Source organism: Pleurodeles waltl, chromosome 4_2 (assembly GCF_031143425.1).
Source record: "Pleurodeles waltl isolate 20211129_DDA chromosome 4_2, aPleWal1.hap1.20221129, whole genome shotgun sequence".
Taxonomy (NCBI): Eukaryota; Metazoa; Chordata; class Amphibia; order Caudata; family Salamandridae; genus Pleurodeles; species Pleurodeles waltl.
This window is the reverse complement of record NC_090443.1, coordinates 774,176,567-774,195,094: the sequence shown is the minus strand read 5'-3', so window position 1 is coordinate 774,195,094 and position 18,528 is coordinate 774,176,567. Positions and strand designations below refer to the sequence as shown.

Below are 18,528 nucleotides of genomic sequence, written 5' to 3'. Positions count from 1 at the left end.
TGATGGTCAGGGTAAGCACAGTGCAATGAACCACTCAATGGTGTACCAGTCTGTCTGTATTCGCCTTGTCTGTATGAAAATCACAGTTCTGACATGAGAAACTGGAGAGGGTACAGCAGGTAGTTAAACCAAAAGGTCTACAGTGTACGTTCTTACCTATAGTATGAAAAACTATAAGTGCCTTCCAAGTGTAACAGAGTCTGGGTCTAAACTGGCAGGGGTTCTGGCACTTGGTGTGATCTGGGTGCAGACAGGCTTGCCTTAGGCACCGACATTCTGTTAGCTTGCTGAAATAGTCCGCCATATGGGGGGGGTTGTATTTCAGAGGCAGTACTGAGTGCTAGGCAGTACTGGAACGAGCCACCAGTAATCAGGTGGATAAAATAAAGTTGACAGAGGTCCAGCAACCCCTAACCATGCATACAGGCTACCCTATTGCATGAAAATACTGGTAAATCAAATCAAACCGCAAAAGTAACAGTGAGAAAGTCAACCCATGAAATGAAATGTAAAAGGAAACCAACCTTTTGAATATGGCGCCCTCACCACCAAGGTGCCAGGCACCTCCTTAAAATCTAAACGAGTTTGCTGTTAAAAGGAAATAAAAAAGGGCTAAGAGTGAGGCTGTGTGACCCGCTGTTAGTGCAAAGCAATACAAAGAATTAAGTTGAAAAAGTTGACATTCTTGACATGTACCTAAGAAAGAAGGATGGAACCACCTTAACATGGAGAAACGAACATCAGCATGAACAATAAATGAAGCTCTGTGCACATGAGAAGGTGCACTAATGCAAGCCTGATAATACCTGACTGTCACATTAAAAGACATTTGCGTAGCAGGCCATGTAACAACTATGAAATATTTGGTTGCAAGTAATGGAGTGTATTAGGTGAGGTGTTCTCTGTTTTGCATTTTCCTCCATATCCTGGCACATTTGACATATCAACCATGTGATTGGGGGGCTCAGGAGCATGTTTCCAATTAGAAGGCACGATCCTGAAATAATCTGAATCAGATTGCATTCAATAGAAGTATTTGATTCAGGCTAGTGGATGTCTAGCTGTAAGGTAAATGGGGGTTCATAACTACATGATCTAGGGAATTTCCTGGATTTCAGAGAAAGTGTTGGAAGCATGGATCTCTGCTGTGTAGAATAGGGTCTCCAGCAGTGTCTTTTCTGGACGTTAGATGGGTACCACATGCATTGGTTGCTTGAGGTGTGGTATTATACACAAGAATTCACAAACCATCCTCGCAGTGCGAAACAGTACAAACACAGGATCTGAAATTAGCAAGGCAGGTCTAGAGCTGAAGAATAAGGATGGATCATCACTGGACTAGTGTTCATTCCTGAAGGGCAATTTTGATTCATAGGTACTTGAGCCAATCAATGAATACTTTGCAAACAAAATTGCTAGTAGAGACTTAAAGACTAATCTGTCAAATCATAAAATGCAATCATTAGAAGTTGATATCAAAGTCATACAATACCACCACACCATCACAGCCAAATAATCCCATCATATAAAGCAACAGTGGAAGGAAAAGAGACTTATTATAAGTGCTAAGGAAGCAGAAGACCCTTCTTTGGGAGACTCAACTAAGGCTATTCAAAAGGATACAATGTTAAAGATCTATTCCACAATACTTTAAACTTGCAGACTACTACAATGAAGTAAAGAAAAGAAGACAGACAGATAGAGACTGGGATGCCACAGGATGTGAATGGTGACCTGAGAAAACAGATCAAACTACAAACTTAGAATATTGTGTCTGGTAACAGCGTATCCTGAAAATGTGGAAATAAAGAGGTATTTTGATCTACATTGCCTCTTACAAAAGGATATATACGAATGCGGATACATGACAGACTTGCATGCACACATTTTGTAATGGAAAATTTGTCTTTCAAAGAAAGTGAAGTGAAAGGATTATGCCTGAACTCAGAAGGTTCTCCAGAATGTCAAGAAATAGAGCAAGTGTATTAAAAATTTAAAGGTATACTGCTGAAGAAACTTTCACCATAAGTTCAGTATTCCATGCATTTCTTTACTTAATGCTTGTCCAACTTGACAGACCTATGAACTACCTTGTGTTTTATAATGTGCTGAGTGCACTCTGATAGGGTCAATAAATGAATTCTAGTTAAGATAGCAAATCAAAATAACTAGAAGTTGATTGGTCAGTTACGTTTTTGGCCACGGTTTATGATTCAGCATTGGCCAAAAATAATATAAAGGAGGGCCAGATTTGTTCTAAAGAAAACACTGCAATGCTGCTGCATGTTGTGTTGAATTCTGTACATTGGTTTCACTCTTCTAGGAGTGCTGCATATTTTTCACCCACTTCCTAATTTATATATTTGATTTCCAATGGACTTCGGAGAATGCATCAGAACTTCACCAATATTTTGGATCTTTCATTCCATGTGCTTTACTTCAATGGGCTCAGTGTACTGATTTCTTTGAAACAAGCGTTTTTTGCTGCTGCAAAAGTAATCCTTTGGAAACAACCTCTTTACCAGACATCAAGATCCAATTTGATTCACTATACAAAGGGACATTTAAGTTACTCTTTGCCAGGAGGAAGGCAAAATAATGGCTGATCAACTATTTTCAGCCTATGCTTTGTTCCAGGGTTTCTGTATAGTACAAAATTCACAGATAGGCTGGCTTGGCTATGTCATCAGAACTGTGCCTTTTTACTTCTGTATGAATTACATACAAAGTTGTTGTTGAAGTCAAGACCCATTTAGGCAAGAGAGGAGGTTCGACATATCGCAGTGCTCTGGCTTACCGAAGGACAACCTCAATAATTACACTAATCTTAAGTATACTTACCTTGCATTTTAAAGGCATGTGTAGTAAAGGCATCTGTGTAGTAAAGGCATGTGTAGAAAGGATACACAGTAAAGGCTTTGAGTGGTACAAACTGAGTGAATAAGGCTGTTTCCGGTTTCCAAAATGCCATGACATAGTATAGTGTGTTGGATTCTTCACACCTCTTTCACTCTCATAGGTGATATGCACATTCCATATCTGCCTCTAGATTTCCAACTCTAGTTTTCCCTGAGATGGTGAGAAGAAGTGGGATGAACTCTGGACCTTAGGACAGCTGAGTGATCATCACTGAGGACTGTTTTTCCAGTTTACATTTTAGCTTAGTTAGCCATGGGCAGTTGAAGGGACTATAAGGAAGACGCAGACCACAGATTTAGCCTGGCATGCACGTAATATCAGTAAAGAAATTCAAGCAATGGATGAAGCTTGTCAGTTGGAGAATGGTAGATCGCCCTCTTTCTGTTTACTATCTGTCTTTTGGCTCTAAAAGAACCACTTAGAGATAATAAGGTTTGGTGATTTGCTGTGCTTCATCACGTGATTTTGGCTTTTACTCTTGTAAAAGTTCCTATTTGCATTGCAATGGATACTTTTACCAATATGCAGGCTTGTGACCCTTCTTTAAGACAATCGTGTCTTGGAATGTACAGTTTAAACCTGTAGATGAAAGGCCAAAAACAACGGTTGATTAAAGAGAATTAATAGATTATAGTCCACCAAAAAAGTTTGAAAGGCATTTTTAGATTCATCAACAGCATACTCAGCAAGTCTATAAAAGTAACCTGTGTTCAGTGATTGGGCAATAAGAGAGACTTCTTTGTTATTGTTAATGAGGCAATAGTGCGATAGCAATAACACAAAGAAGCATGAAGAAATGTAGGTTTGTGAGGGATCAAGTAGCTCCTAATTCTAGTCCAGCAGTTATCTTGTTAGGAGCATTAGTGGAGGCAGATCCTGTAAAACAGCTACCACAGGTGAAGTACCCAAAATAATTGGAATCGAACCAGCAACTGACCTGATCAAATGGCATCTACAATATTAAGTATGTGTATAGGAGTTTTATTAGTCCAATACAATTGCCATCCAGTTCTTCGTCATGATTCTCTCAAAACAGACACTGCCTTCCACAAAATGACTTCAGAAGTTTGACAAGATGGCTGCATTTCCAACAATAAAATCTCTCATCTTTAAAATATTTTAGGCTAAAAGAGCTCAAGTAAGAGAGTTCTGTTCCTCTCCCTTCCTTCGCAGTACGCAATACCTAACAAACTTTCACAATGATCGATTTTCACACAGTTTTTCCTGTAGTCCGAGGAGAGCTAAAAGTAAGTATTTTAATGTTTCACTGGTGATAGGGACTGTAGTTCTACAGACATTAAGAGAAATGCAGGATGCCCAATAAACAGTTGAAAAACTAATGACATGCCATATGCTAGAATGCATTCAGAATGCACTGATAAATAGTAACAAACAGACTATAATAGCGGTATATTTTTTGAAAGGCTGTAGGCTGACGTTCTCATGAGCTCTGATGTGGTTATACACCATAATCTTCAAATTTGAAACTTTCATATTAAAGACTATCTGAAAGTAAAATAATCTTGGCACTAAGTTTTGAGGTATGTTGGTAGACACCAAAGGTCCACTTACTTTCGTTTGGCTTGGAACTATAAACGTATTTTTCAAGTAGGAAAATGCCCATGCCTCTCCATCTAGATATTCTAGATTGATACAGTTAGTGACATGACTCCTGTATTTACTGACCCGTGTAAGGAACGACAACATAGTAAGTATGTTGTAAATGCATATTCAGTTAACTTCTTCTTCATTCGCCTGAAGGAAAATGCTTTGTCACCTCATTAGGACTATGAAGAGTTACAAACTGCTAATCAATTACATATATCGCACCTTTGAGAAGCCAAGTGGGAAATGTACTAGAGGCCGACATTGCTTTGACCAGGGATTGAGCTAATGACTTAGCCTCGACATCTACAGCACCCAAGTATCTTTTGCAATGAGTTTTCAATAAACATAAAAAATGTAATTTATATAATCAGCACTTTCAAAATGTAGTGCTTTATAGAAACAAGTGACTAATTGTGACCAATGATTGAGAATAAACAAGAAAGCCAAAGTCTTACAATGAAGATGTGCCAGGTGTTGTTGAGTGACAGAAAATATAATGTGAATGGCAAGTAATTTACCTGTTGGCATTTGGCGCACTAGCATGAACATGGATTAATCTTTTTGAATATTTGCATAATTACTTCATGTTCACATACACCATGCTCTAACAAAATAGAGTAAAACAGTAATAAACACCATTCCAAAACATGAAACAAGAACGTCCATGCATAAGTCACAAGATTTCCTTAGATGCTGTACTCACCACCTTCATCTTCAACCTCTGAGTACTCCATGCTTACACTATTTGCTTCATGTGGCTTCCCGCTAGGGACCATTACCTCCTCTTTCACATCATGTTCAATCCTAGATCCAACACGGTCACTGCTCTGGTTAGCATCACCTGATGGTCCTTCTTCATCTAGAATCTCATCCTTCTTACTTGAATCCTCTGCACCTTCAATGACTTCCTTTTCATCACCTATTGCCCCTGCTTCACTTCTTGTTGAGCTTTCATCTGCTGAATCCTCGGTCTGAATCTGTTCTTCTGTTTCTGCATCATTATTTAATCTTGAAGAAGTCCTTTTGGCACCTTCATGTCCACTGCCTTTAATTCTTTCTTCTACATCTGAATCATCTCTGCTGGTGCTGTTATACAGAGTACTGGTGGAGGATATCAACGATTCTTTTCTCCTATCTACAAATAGTAAAAGTAGTACTGTTATAGAAAGACTTCTATCTACTCAATACATTAGAGCTTCTGACTTTGAACATCAGAGGGTTAATATCCCAAGGTAAAGAGAGGTAAATGAAATGGAGAATGATGCCCTTAGGGAGAGACAAAAGGGGATGAGAGAACTGTGAATGTGGAAGAGGGGGTAAACCATATTTGGGTTTATTTGTGCATCAGAAAAGTGTATTTCCTATGTGACACAATATATATTAGAACATTCTAGAAATACTGCCAGCCCTGAATATTCAAAGAAAAAATATGCTTTTAAAATATATATTAGTTGTAATAAATAACTTGCGAGAGACGTCTTTTGTATTTTAAATATTGATGCACTTGTATAAACAAACATTATTGACTTTATAAAAGCCCATCTAAATAGCATCACAATCAGTTCATTTTATGGGGAATTGTTTTCAAATAAATAGAAGCAAGAATACACATTACCTGAAACTGGAGCCACACAATAAAATAACAGTACATTAATGTTTTAAAACAGCATTAATGGGTAAATTGTTTCATTCAAAGGTCCAGTGCAATCTGGTGGGTTAATGATGAAGCAAAAGCACTTTTTGTCATTGCAAGTAATTGGCAGCATAGTATTCCAAATAACTGGGGGGTCACAATGGAGAATGCTCAGACTCTCTATATATACTGCCATATCAAGCACTGATAGAGATCCTCTAGTATTTAAAAAAAATCAGTCCAAAGAATAGACGATCAAGATGATGAAGAACAAAATTTAAAGCCATGCAGGGAAGTGAAAATTTTAAGATTTAAATTGATTTGCAATGTACGTTAGCCAATGAAGATTACATTGAAAGAAACTAATGTCTTAGTCATCGCCCAGTAGACATGCAAAGAAAATGTCAATCACAAATGTGTTGATATATGGGTGCAGACCAGAAAATTGTTTTCCAGTGCACTGGACAGTCAGTAAAACCATGAAACCATGGAGGCATTGGTCTCTACCACATGCCTTGTTATGCAGAAGCAAACTCTCCACTTCAACAAACAAGAGAGGGGCAGACTGAGCAGGTTAACAGTTGGACTAGTTGCCTACACAAATAGCTGTAGAACACCTCCTGAATTTGCTTGTCTAGGGTGATGGGCTGTCACACTCTCTAGGTGGCATGCTTTACCATCATGCCCGATCTTAACCCCGCTAAGAGCCAGCTTTTTTACGGGGCGGGCTCACACTCAGTGTGGACTTCTTGAGAGGAGAGAATGTTTACAAAGTCCGCACCTGGTGAATTACTGGTGAATTACCATTAGAACCACTTGGTTCTGCGTAGAACATTTGGACATATAAACCTGACTAAGGAGGATTTAAAACCTGTTTAAGCCTTGTCACCCTCTGGCAACTATAGAAAACTTAATGTTGCATTACAATCCTTCTATGCATCATCATTGGCATGCTCATGGCCATTTCATCAGGACAAGGGGTTTTCCTAGGTATACCATGACGACCCCACTGAAATGGTGTCAAATAGTGAGTGTACAGTGTCCCAACTACAGTGATGCTCTATTTATCTGAGCCTTGGAACCACCCTTGTCTTCTGGAGTCATATGATGAACGTCAGGAAGGATTCAAAAGTGTCAGCAGAAGCCTACTGTCTGTCATTTGTAACTGTGAAGAATGTCCATCAATTAAAGAAACACATTCCTGCAATATATGAGAACGCTCTTGTCAGCCCACACACTATTTGCAGGTTTGGTCTCCGAGTGCCATTATTCTTGCACGTACATATCAAGAGAAGACCAAAAAACAAAGTGAAAATCCCGCACCAGGCTATCTATTTGTGAGCTGTATGATCATTGAGCCCTTCCTTTGATTTCCCCATACACTGGGTACAGATAGGGGCAGCCATGTGCCTGCCTCCAGACTGTCTCTTTCAGTTATGACAGGAGAAGACCAATCCTACCAATGTCACTGACCTCAATTGCTTTGTTGGAGATGAGCAGCACTCACATGTCTTAAATAGCTTTGCCGGGAGGTCCAGCATTGGAGTGCACTGCGGCATCCGTCAGGTCATGAGTGGGTGTGTAAAAAGGTGGTTGCCATTTTAGGTTAGTGTTTTACTGTAAAGATGGTTATATTAATCGTGGTGTTCAAAAGACAATCCAAGTCACTCTAATACTCCTACTCACAGCTATTTTGTTGAGTAAATTTCATGACCGTTTTTATTTTACCTACAGGGGTACTATTGCTTGCCCCCATCTTGGAATGGATGAAGCCTAAATCTACAAATGTTTGACATTCCTGTGATCCACTAAGGCACTAATCACATCTTGTGTCAGTGCATGCAAATGCAGAAGCTATATTGGAACCATACTTTAATAGAGGGAGAATTATGTGAATTACTTTGATCTTGGCATTTAAAGAATTTAAGTCATGTTGATTACAAATAAAGGTATTCTCCTGTCAGAATGTGATGACTGCATATACTTAAGGGAGTACAATCATACAGTTCTGGTCTTGGAGCAGATTATTTCTTAGTTAGTAAGCATCCTTCTTGTGACCCACTAACATAACATGAAACCCTTGGACTTTACCCCATAATTATAAATTTGCATCTGATTGGATCTGATGCCACTGGGTAACGCCATTCAGACCAACAATGTGGGATGTAGTTGAAAAACACATCATTGTTCCTTCCTCAAAGAAATTCTAGAAATATCTTCAAAGGATGGGTGCCATACCTTTTCAATCACCACCTATTTCATGTAATTCACAGTGTGATTCAATTTGGTACAGTAATTAGTCATTTTTGTTGTGCTGCCCCTACATTTCAATGGTGCTTCTTTGTGCCAAGGTAAAAGTCTTAGCCTTTGTGGTTGTCTTACAAATGAAGTTCATGTTACGGGGCACATGATCAGCTAAATTCAATTGTCTCTGTTACAATCACAATTCAACCTTAGAAACCAAGTTGTTTTAAGGCCCAGGTCAAACCCAAACTGCAATTCTGTAACATGTTGCTGAATCACAGCTTGGGTTTGATAACTTTAGAAAAAGCCTTTCTGTGGTCTCAAACATCCGGATTCTGTGATCGGACTACATGCAAAGGCAAAAAATGTTTTTATGAGTTGCGTTATTCGTTGAGAGGGGTAGAACCCCTACTCAAGCAACAACCACAATCATTGTCAGGGTTAACCACAGAAGGTCACTAAATTAAGCTGTGCTTAACCCTCAAGTAGGTTGGAACAAAAACATTAGGCTTAACCCAGAGGCAATGCGTAAAGTATGTATGCCGCATACAAACAGTAATAAAGTGAAAACACAAAACAAATTATAAATATAGAGTGCATTTCAATACATTAATTGACACCAAAATGAACAAACTCCAATTAGTAGAACCAGGGTTCTGAATGTTTTACATTTTTAGTGAAACCTAGTGCCAAATAAAACAAAGAGGCAACTGTGGATACCTGGTCACGCAAGACTAGGTCAAATTCAAAAGTTAAGGGTGACTACGATAGGGCATGTGTCAGATACAAGGTATGGATAGAGCCAGGTTTTGGGTTATCTTTGGACTTTGAAGAAATGTTGGAACAAGTTCTTGAGAAGGTAGAGTCTCAGCAGGGCAAGGTACCAGGCTGTATCCAATGACGAGTCATCATCAATGGGGACGCTGGACAGGGTCTCGGTGAAGCCATCGATGATGGGGGGAAAGGTACAGAGCAAGAGAAACAGGATTTTCAGGCTGAGGAGGTGGGCATCATCAATGGGTTGCTGGTCACCATCAAGCCTGGTGGAGATTTCTATCTTTGGATGTAGAAGTTTTTCTGTAGTTCGAAGTACTCTAGCGGGGCAAGGCTGCAGGCTGTAGCCAAAGAGGGCTCCACAAAGCCGGGTACCATTACTGAGATGATTTGCTGCTGCGGAGAAGAATGAAGCAGGTGCTGAGGTACAGTCAATCCCACTGGCAATGCATGGTTGAGGCATCGACTTGTAGGTAAGTTCTGGTCTCCTGTTGGTTCTCAGAGCAGTTCTGCAGGTATATGTTCTAAGTTTTAGGTTTTCTGTTTTGGTAGGAGGAGGCCACTTTCATATCAAACTATGGGCCTGATTCACAAGTGTAAACTTAGATATTCGTGTAAGTTTACGATTCACAAAGATATTTTATAAGTAGTATCTTTACGACTAAGGAATCTCCGCACAATAAAACAAATAGGACAGTCCTAAAATTTTATGTGCAGGGACTCCTCAGCCATAAAGATATTTGTAAAATATATTTGTGAGTAGCAAACAATCATAAACTTACACAAAAGTGTAAGTTTATCATTGTGAATCAGGTGCCAAATGTCCATGACCTGGGGAGGAGGCACAACTTGAAGGCTATGACTCTCTATTCTTCTTGAGGGTTTACCTCTATTCTTTCGAGTTGCTTAAAGACTTTGCGTTTCTGAACTTTGATGCTGAATCCAGGATCCTTGCAGACCGAACTGATGTCCTGGTGACGAAGACTATCTTAGCTTGCCGATCCAGTTTCGGAAAGGTATTATTGTACCCATGTGTTTGTTATGCCTATTTGCTTTTTTCTTCCAGGTACCGATTGGACTGTTTTGATAGAGCCATAGTTAGATGTATTCCAAATTTGTGTTACTAAATTGTTTTGCATGAAGCCCAACATGCTGATGCTAATCTGAGGTTAGATAAGGATTCTCACCAATAAAAATCTGCCAATAGGGAAAAATGTTTGATGAATTTCTCTGCTGAATCTAGATACATGTGATATCGTTTGCGCAATTGTTCTTGTTATTAATTTGCACCGTAACCTTAGAATGTGTAATAGTTCAAGCTTTGATTAGATTATGTTTCTTCAGCAGATTTGGACAGCCAGTGTAGTTTCTGTATGTGTATCATTTGATTTTGAGATTAATTTACATGACGTTAGCATTGTTAATATACGGAAATAAATATTCTAACTTTTACTAAAAAGTGTGGTAATTCATGACTGAAATGTCATGGTGTGTGACAATTACTGACTCCAAGGATTATTAATATTGTTGATTATTGATATTGTCAATTGATTATTGATTATTGATCTGCAAGTACTGGAGTTATGGTGGTATCATCTTAATTGCGAGTCAAAAGGTTCATCGACCTATTTGCGTCCCCTTGTAAATATACTCTACCTCACCAGACATTGCTCTGTGCACCGCCATGTTGGATCGAACCATCAAGGTCTTGGGGTGTTTCTCTAGTCTAAGGGTTCCTTTTGCAGATGTTTTTCCATTCCACCATCCACTTTATGGGCGATGTGAAGGGCAGTCAGTGCATAGCTTCACAGACGCACCTCCATCTTCCACGGAGGCTAGCTCCATACCCCCTCCCTTCCCATGTGTTGATCGTTCTATTTGAAATGGCTTCTCTCTCTCTGGCCTTCTGTTAATTATTTCTACTATTTTTCTTTTTTCTGCATCTCTTCTTCACTCTCGCTCCTTTTCTCCATCATTTACAAATTTTGTTCTTGTGTCACAGCTTCCTATCATTCCCTCAAATTCATTTATTTATCACGGATATTAGGAAAGTGAAACAAATAGGAAATGGAGTATGCAGCAAGTAACATAAAACCCGATGAAAAAGCTAACTGAGGATTGTAAATGGATTAGAGGGACTAGTGGAGTAGTATGTATGGCAATGGGAAGCCCAACATGGAGCCCAGCTCACTTCGTGAAAACAGCGGATTGTGGACTGGGGATGCAGGAATATTTGCATGCCAACGGAGGTAAGCATCTTTCTTGGTTGTATTGGTTTCATATCAGTAGGTGTGGATTAAACACGCATGGTTTTAAAATAGCTTTTAGTTAAAGTGTCCGGGAAGTTAAAAACATAAATCTGTTTTATTTACTAGGGTGTTTTTTCTCAGCTCATTAAAATATTCAGTGATGCAACGAAACAGCTTGGCATTTTAACGCACACGTTGGTCTTAGTTGGTTGAAAATAATGCACCCAACACTTCGGATGTGAACCATGTCATCCTAGTGGATAAGTACAATTTTTTAACTATCAAACATATTTCCGAATAATTAATTCACTTTCACTTAGACTTAAAACAAGAGTAGATGACAATCTCAGTAGTCAACTAGAAAAGATACAAATTACTGTTTAAACTTTTTTTTTAAACCGGTTGAAGCAAGGTTGAAATTTCAAACAATAATATATCAGAATCACGGAAGCGTTCATACAAATTCACTTAAAGTTACAGTCTTCTCTGCCGTCATGATTTTTGTCAATCCAAAAACTATATATCATGGACACACTCGCCCTCGCCACTGTGTATTCAGTTTCTGCATATGCCACCTGAAAGTCAATGAGGATTTAAGCATTCTGTAGAAATGTCCAAGCTTTCTCCCTATTCCGTGCCAGCCTTGCAGCCCGATAACGTTGGCGTACTGATCCGCAGAAGAATGCTCACGAAGCAGGCCATTTTTCATTTGCGCGTTGGCAGCTTATACAGCCAAGCTTGTCATAAAAGCCGCCATTTCTCCTACTTACTGCCAGGATGGAGCATTTGTTTGCAAGGCTCCAGTGACCTTGTAAATCAGAATTGTTTTGTTAGGAAAAAACAAGAACATCACTATCCTCATTTATTATCCCAGGCAGGTGTTTCCCGCGAATTCATTTATTTATTTATTTACAGCAGGGGTGTTTACATAGCGTGACTTGGCGCCTACTGAGGCAACTTTAGAGCGCTCAGCAAAGTAAGACAGGATCTAATCTATTAAAGAGAGGAATGGGACCAAGTACTTGCAAATTTCAGCCGAGCATGGGTTTCTATAGTGCTAGCAAACAGACAAGCACTGGCAAACAGCTCTATAGACTTCGATACACCCTGATTGATACATCTATTTTCATCCATGCACACTGAAGAACGCACCTCTGGGCATCCATATGTAGAAAGTAACACATTTATAGGCATCTGTGAAACCCATCTACAGACATTAAGGCACAGATTAGAGGACCATGCATTTAGAGGACCCTTGCGTACTGTGAACTACATGCCTTTAGGCACCTAATTACCTAGAGGCACTCATGGATACACCGCCAGACATACAGTCAGCATGGAAACACACCTCAAGACAAATATGGGCACGCAATGATAAACAGGACCAGCCATACCATGCCATTATGACTGTGATCTCAAAATTGGTTGATCAAAGTGTGGTTGAACGTACATAGCATTTTCTTTAAACTTACTTCTAGCTTTCTGAAGATCAAGATAGATAAAGGAGAGAGAGCATCCCTGGGGCCATGGGAGGATACTTTCAGATTGTCAAACAGGGATCGTGGTGTAGTGTCGATTTGCTGGACCCCTCCCTGGCCCCTGGCACAAGGGACAATCATACTCTCCTGAACAAGCATTCCCCGGTGGTCGCGCCACTGCCGAGGTCAGTGGTTGGTGTCCTTAATTTTGTTCTTGAAGGACAAAATATATAAACTTGGTCGTCTCATTCCAAGAAACTGGCAGATCCAGCACAGTCAGACAGGTTTCAATCACGTTTATCTTCAGCAATAGTCAGTCTTAACTAGCTCTGCAATTTAATTTTTCAAAAATGTCCCAGAGTCTGTGCAGTCCTATCCTGATAGCACGTATGCCTACATTAAGGTGATGAATGAAGAGAATACTTTTGTGGTTATTGTTTGCCACATTCCCAGATACTACTGACACTGTTGACAACTGACTTTTAAAGACAGCGCTTTGACCAATGTCACACGTTTCAAGCAGTACCCCGGAAAGAGATGTTGACAACATGTCTGAAAACGATGAGACTTACTAGAGATTCAGAATGTGTCTCAGCAGCCTCTGGTTTTATTTGCATTCCTTTTCTGAAAATGGACTGCCTCACTGCCTATCCTTACCCTTTCCAGTCTCATTCCAGGCTAGCTGTGGGCAACCTTCAACTAGTCGCACCATTCTCGAAGCTCATGCGCCAAGCTGAGCCTCATACTAGCCAGCACTACACAGCGCCTTTTCTCGTTCTTAAGTTGTTAACGGCCCCATCCCTATCCCGTCCTTAATGACTGTCAGTGACGGAAAAACATTGAGATGGCCCATGAGTTCAAAATCAATCTGCCACATCAAAATGGGAGGAGTTCGGAAGCCAGCGCGTGCTCTTTGTTTTCTTTCACCCTTCAATTAAATAACTGTCCTCCAGCAGACTTGTATCTGTTCAACATCAACCTATCAACCTTTCTCCTATTTTTAACTATTAATAGGGAGTTTTACTGATTATTTCATTTGATGCTAAGTGTACATGCACATGGCCAACTCACTAGTATACGAACCAAACATGCAAAATTTACCATTTTATTTTCGTGCACAAAATAAGATCTTATATGATATGCGTCTTTGCTGCTTGGCACTGGGTTGCCCCCAATTAACTTTTCAAATACCCCCAATTGAAAAACTATAACTTACTAAAAGCATGTAGATAAAATGGTGCTTTATACCGACCTAAATAACTATTTGCTTTTACTCTAATTATTTCTCTCAGGTCAACTCTCATTTTTCAATTAGCTCTGTCCTTTCCTGCTTCTGTCAAGTTTATGTTTTTAGGCTGAACACAAATAAATTAGTCATCATTTTTGTACTTGCACAAATGCCATGTGTGCTGAACGTACTTTAATGAAACACCTAATCTATTATGTTCTCTACAGTGCTTCAAACTGGAATTTCTATCGTCCTACATTAGGGAACGTTAGTCACCAGCAATTAAAAATGCTAAGCATGTTTCAAATGCATAACAACTGTAGATATGATCTGAAAAATAATAAAGACATTTCAATTTGTTACACACAAAAATCAGTAGTTGATGTTAAATCACAAGTATATTCTACTTACCAACGTGACTCGTGCAGTGCTAGTCCAACAACTCCCTACTTCGGATCCTGGAACATCCCACGGAACAAATGTTTTAGCTCAAGGCAAGATGAAACATCACTTTAAGAACCTAAATGCATCTGACTCACACCAAACGCATCATGTTCTGATCCTGACCACACCAACTAGTTTATCCTGACTTCAGTTATGTTTCTTTTCAAACGCAGTGCTGTACTGTACTGTAGGTGCTGTACTGTACTGAAGGTACTGTAAGAACATGAAGAATGGTGGGAGAACGATGCTGTGGGACAGTAGTGCAAGAGTAACTCTGGGGAAGAACTTGTGTGTACTCGGTCTACTGAACTCTCCCTTGCCCAGACTAATGTAAAGATTGGCAATTGTTCCAGAAAACACAATGGGTGGCTCCATCTTTCACAGAGGAGCCCACAGGTCTAGCTACAAATGTTTCTCCGCATGGCTAACCCAAAGTGTCATTTCTGTAGCGGGCATCCAATGATTAGTCCTTGCAAATTGTAGGAGGTGTTTTGTCCACAGAGATACTTGGAAAATGACATCGACATGGCCAACACAGAAACAGCAACGGATATTCCCTTGGCCTCAACAGAACGTGTATAAATACCTACCATGATAGGAAGAGCCAAGAGATACACCACTCTACACTACAGGAGTCAACAAAGCAAGAACGGGATATCTCTAACTTCCTTGAGAGTGGTCAATTCATTTAGGATTTACTATATTATGTCTATCTAGGGATAAATGACCTAACTGGAACCAGGGGCCTACAAAAGAGCTCTAATAATGTTGTACTGTAATTTAAATGGCATTTCATATGATGCACACACTTTGCTGATAGGGCTTAACAGTGGCACTATAGTCTGAATAAATCACATATATATCACAGGTCAACGATGGGAGGTGGCTAGATCAGAGTACCATTTCTTAACAATGGCTGCCAGCAGAATAATAAGTAGGCATATACAAAATAGGAACAGAGATACAAACTGGTGCAAGCAGGACCCTTGTAATTCTTTGCTATTATGGCTTGTCTTAACCACAGAAAATAGGCGTGTATTCTGGTAAACTAGCTCACTTGATGGAGCTATGTGGGCATTCTATGGCACACTGGCTAATTCCATGATCCTGATGTATGGATGTGACCTGGAATGCTCTTTCGTGGGTGGTGGCAGGGAAGGTTTTGATTTATCCACTTAGGTTAAGACAGTTGTGAGTTCCAGACCATCATATTCTTGAACAAGAAGTTTCATGGAGTGCAAAATACTGTCAGCTTTGCAACCTGATGTGCTTAATAGGCACTTGGGGCCTCATTATGAGTTTGGTGGTTCCATTACTGCTATGTTGGCGGTGGTGGTCCTACCGCCAACAGGCTGGAGAGGAGCCAAATTAGGAGTTTAGTGCTGGTGCACACAGAAGACTGGCACAGCCAGTCAGCACAGACCGTGGCAGTCACCTGGAGGCACAAACAGTCCGGCAGAAACCATGTCACTGCCTAACCTATAAGGAGGTTGCACATCCCCAATGTGACCACCGTGGACCAACCACCACACACCAGGAGTTGGAAACAGACACAATAAAGGGAGACATACATCTCTAGGGAGCCATACATGTTCAGAGCTGCCACTGAACACCAACTAGACGTCATCCCACTACTTCTGCTCTCCGAAACACAACAAAATCATCACCAACTAGGACAACAACAACCGTAAGTAAACACACTCACCTGTTACATTTGTAAAATGTACAAATTGATACAGTTACATAATATAGCATAGGGAGGGGGTAGCGACAGGCTGCACTTATACGTAACAGCATACTGACACACTCACATACCGCATCAAGGACACCAACACATACATATCACACACACTTGAGCCAGCACACACACCACAGGTCAATACCACACACATACCATGGCAACAAAGCACATGCCTATGCTCAGGCTCACAGGTGCCCATACAACATACAAACTCGTAACAACAACACAACAATTGCACAAATACATGTCACACACACTGGCCAAGGACTGGACACACATACAACACACATGTACATCCATGTGTAATTGAACACAAACAACACCACCATCAAACAACCTAGCAATTGACACATACATCACACACACACACACACACACACACAGAGCACATCAAACCTATTCTGCCATGCACAACACACGCAGACACAAACGGTCAAAGAACACAAAGCGAAACATCACAACAAGACCTCCACAGCAGCAATGGGAGCAGCAAAATCATACGTGGAAGGACGCCATTCTGGGACACATATCATGTTGAGCAATTCCCACAAAAGCATGCCCATGCAAACAGGCCCCAATTAGATCTCATGGACAACCAATACCAACAACAAATGTAATGCACAGTCACACATATGGGTGAAGGGCAATCCTAAAAAGCCAACACTACTCTAAACACCATACAAGACACCAGCCAGCTCTGAGGGACACACACCGAAATAGTCAAATGCACACAAAAGTTCTCAGGATGCAGAATGGCCAAAACCTTCTCCTCTCATGATGTGAACTGTGAGGGAGGAGGTGGGGGACCACCACCAGTTTTGAGGACCGCTAGCGTGACATGGACCACAACTTCCCCCATAAGGTTTTCCCACCTCTTCCTGATGTCGTCCCTTGTGCCCAGATAGCTTCCCACACAATTGACCCTGTCGACTATTGTTTGCTACATTTCTATTTTCCTCGCAATTGTAGACTGCTGGACTTGGGCTTTAAATATGTGTGGTTCTACTCTGATAATTTCATCCACCAGGACTCTTAACTCGTCGTCTGTGAAACAGGGATGTTATTGTGGTGACATGGTGGTGTTAGTCAACAGAAAAATAGAGTGCTGGGGTATAGGTGCTGTGTGGTGAGGGGGTGATGGTTAGTAGATGATGTGTAGAGGTGTTATTTTGTGTGGTGGGTGTGTTGTGCGGATGTGGGATACGTGCTATGTGAAAGTTGGAGGGGGGCCTAATTTATAGTACTGTGACTCTGATTTTTGGCTCTGGTTTCAATGTGTAGTGCTGTCGATGCAAAGGATTGTGGTGTGCGAAGGGGTGTGTTTTATAGTGCAGTTTGTAGGTATGTCGGGTTTGTGGATGTGTCTCAGCTGTGTGGATTTTGAATGTGGTGATGTGTATTACTGTGGTGATAGCCGACCACTGCGGTTTGCGCCGTCATTAGACAACTGCCATGGAAGAACAGACATTGTGATTTGTGAGTCATGATAGGTTCGGTGGTTCGTTGACAGACTGTCGGTGATGGTGGTTGGACTGCCTATTTCCCGCCCTTCAGAGTCCTGGCGGGGTCGGATATTGGCTGTCTTTTGGCAGTCCTGGCTGTGTAACTCTTAATTCAGCGGTCTGCTTGACTGCTAACATGGTGGTCTTTTGGCGGCTCCCAGAGCAGCGGTCTGGCAGTCAGACTCCCAAACCCAAAATTAGATCTTTGGTCTCTACAGATTTAGAACAAACTATCCTTCTGTAGAGAATGATGGGGTTAAAATTAACAAGAATAAAAAAAAACAAATTCAGTTCTGATGAACGTTGCAATGTGGGAACTGATCTCCATAGAAATATTAATATGTGTGCCTCCTACTCTTCCTTCACATCCTCCACATATTCATTTAGGAACAGACTTCACTCAGTCAATCAAGTGTGCTTGTAACAGTAACTATGTATGTGGATGACTAGCTTGTTTTGTTGATTTTATTAGACAATCCTCTTTTCGTATTTGTAGAGTCTTGTCCTGTGTTTCTTCGTATGGGATGTAGGGAACTTGCTCTGCTCTTGGTCATTATTTTCTCCATATATTAAGATTTTTGCAATGGATATTTGCCAGAAGGAGCTAAATGCAGTGAATTAGAGAGTTGGAGAAGTGGAAGTGGAAGAACCACTTGCTTGCTAAGTTAAAATCTCAAAAGACAGCTACACAATAAAGCTATCATGGAG

General features: G+C 40.5%; 1 protein-coding gene across 2 annotated transcripts in view; it reads right to left on the bottom strand.

Moving 5' to 3' along the window:
* ERICH3 (glutamate rich 3) overlaps window positions 1-18,528 on the bottom strand; it is a 325,653-nt gene that overhangs the window by 97,631 nt on the left and 209,494 nt on the right. The window contains exon 12 of one of the 2 annotated variants that reach the window (XM_069232437.1): window positions 5,231-5,662. The exons of the other annotated variant lie outside the window; for it this stretch is intronic. Within the exon in view, the coding sequence (XP_069088538.1) occupies window positions 5,231-5,662 (432 nt within the window). The remainder of the gene's footprint in view (window positions 1-5,230; window positions 5,663-18,528) is intronic. 2 annotated transcript variants of the gene reach the window in all.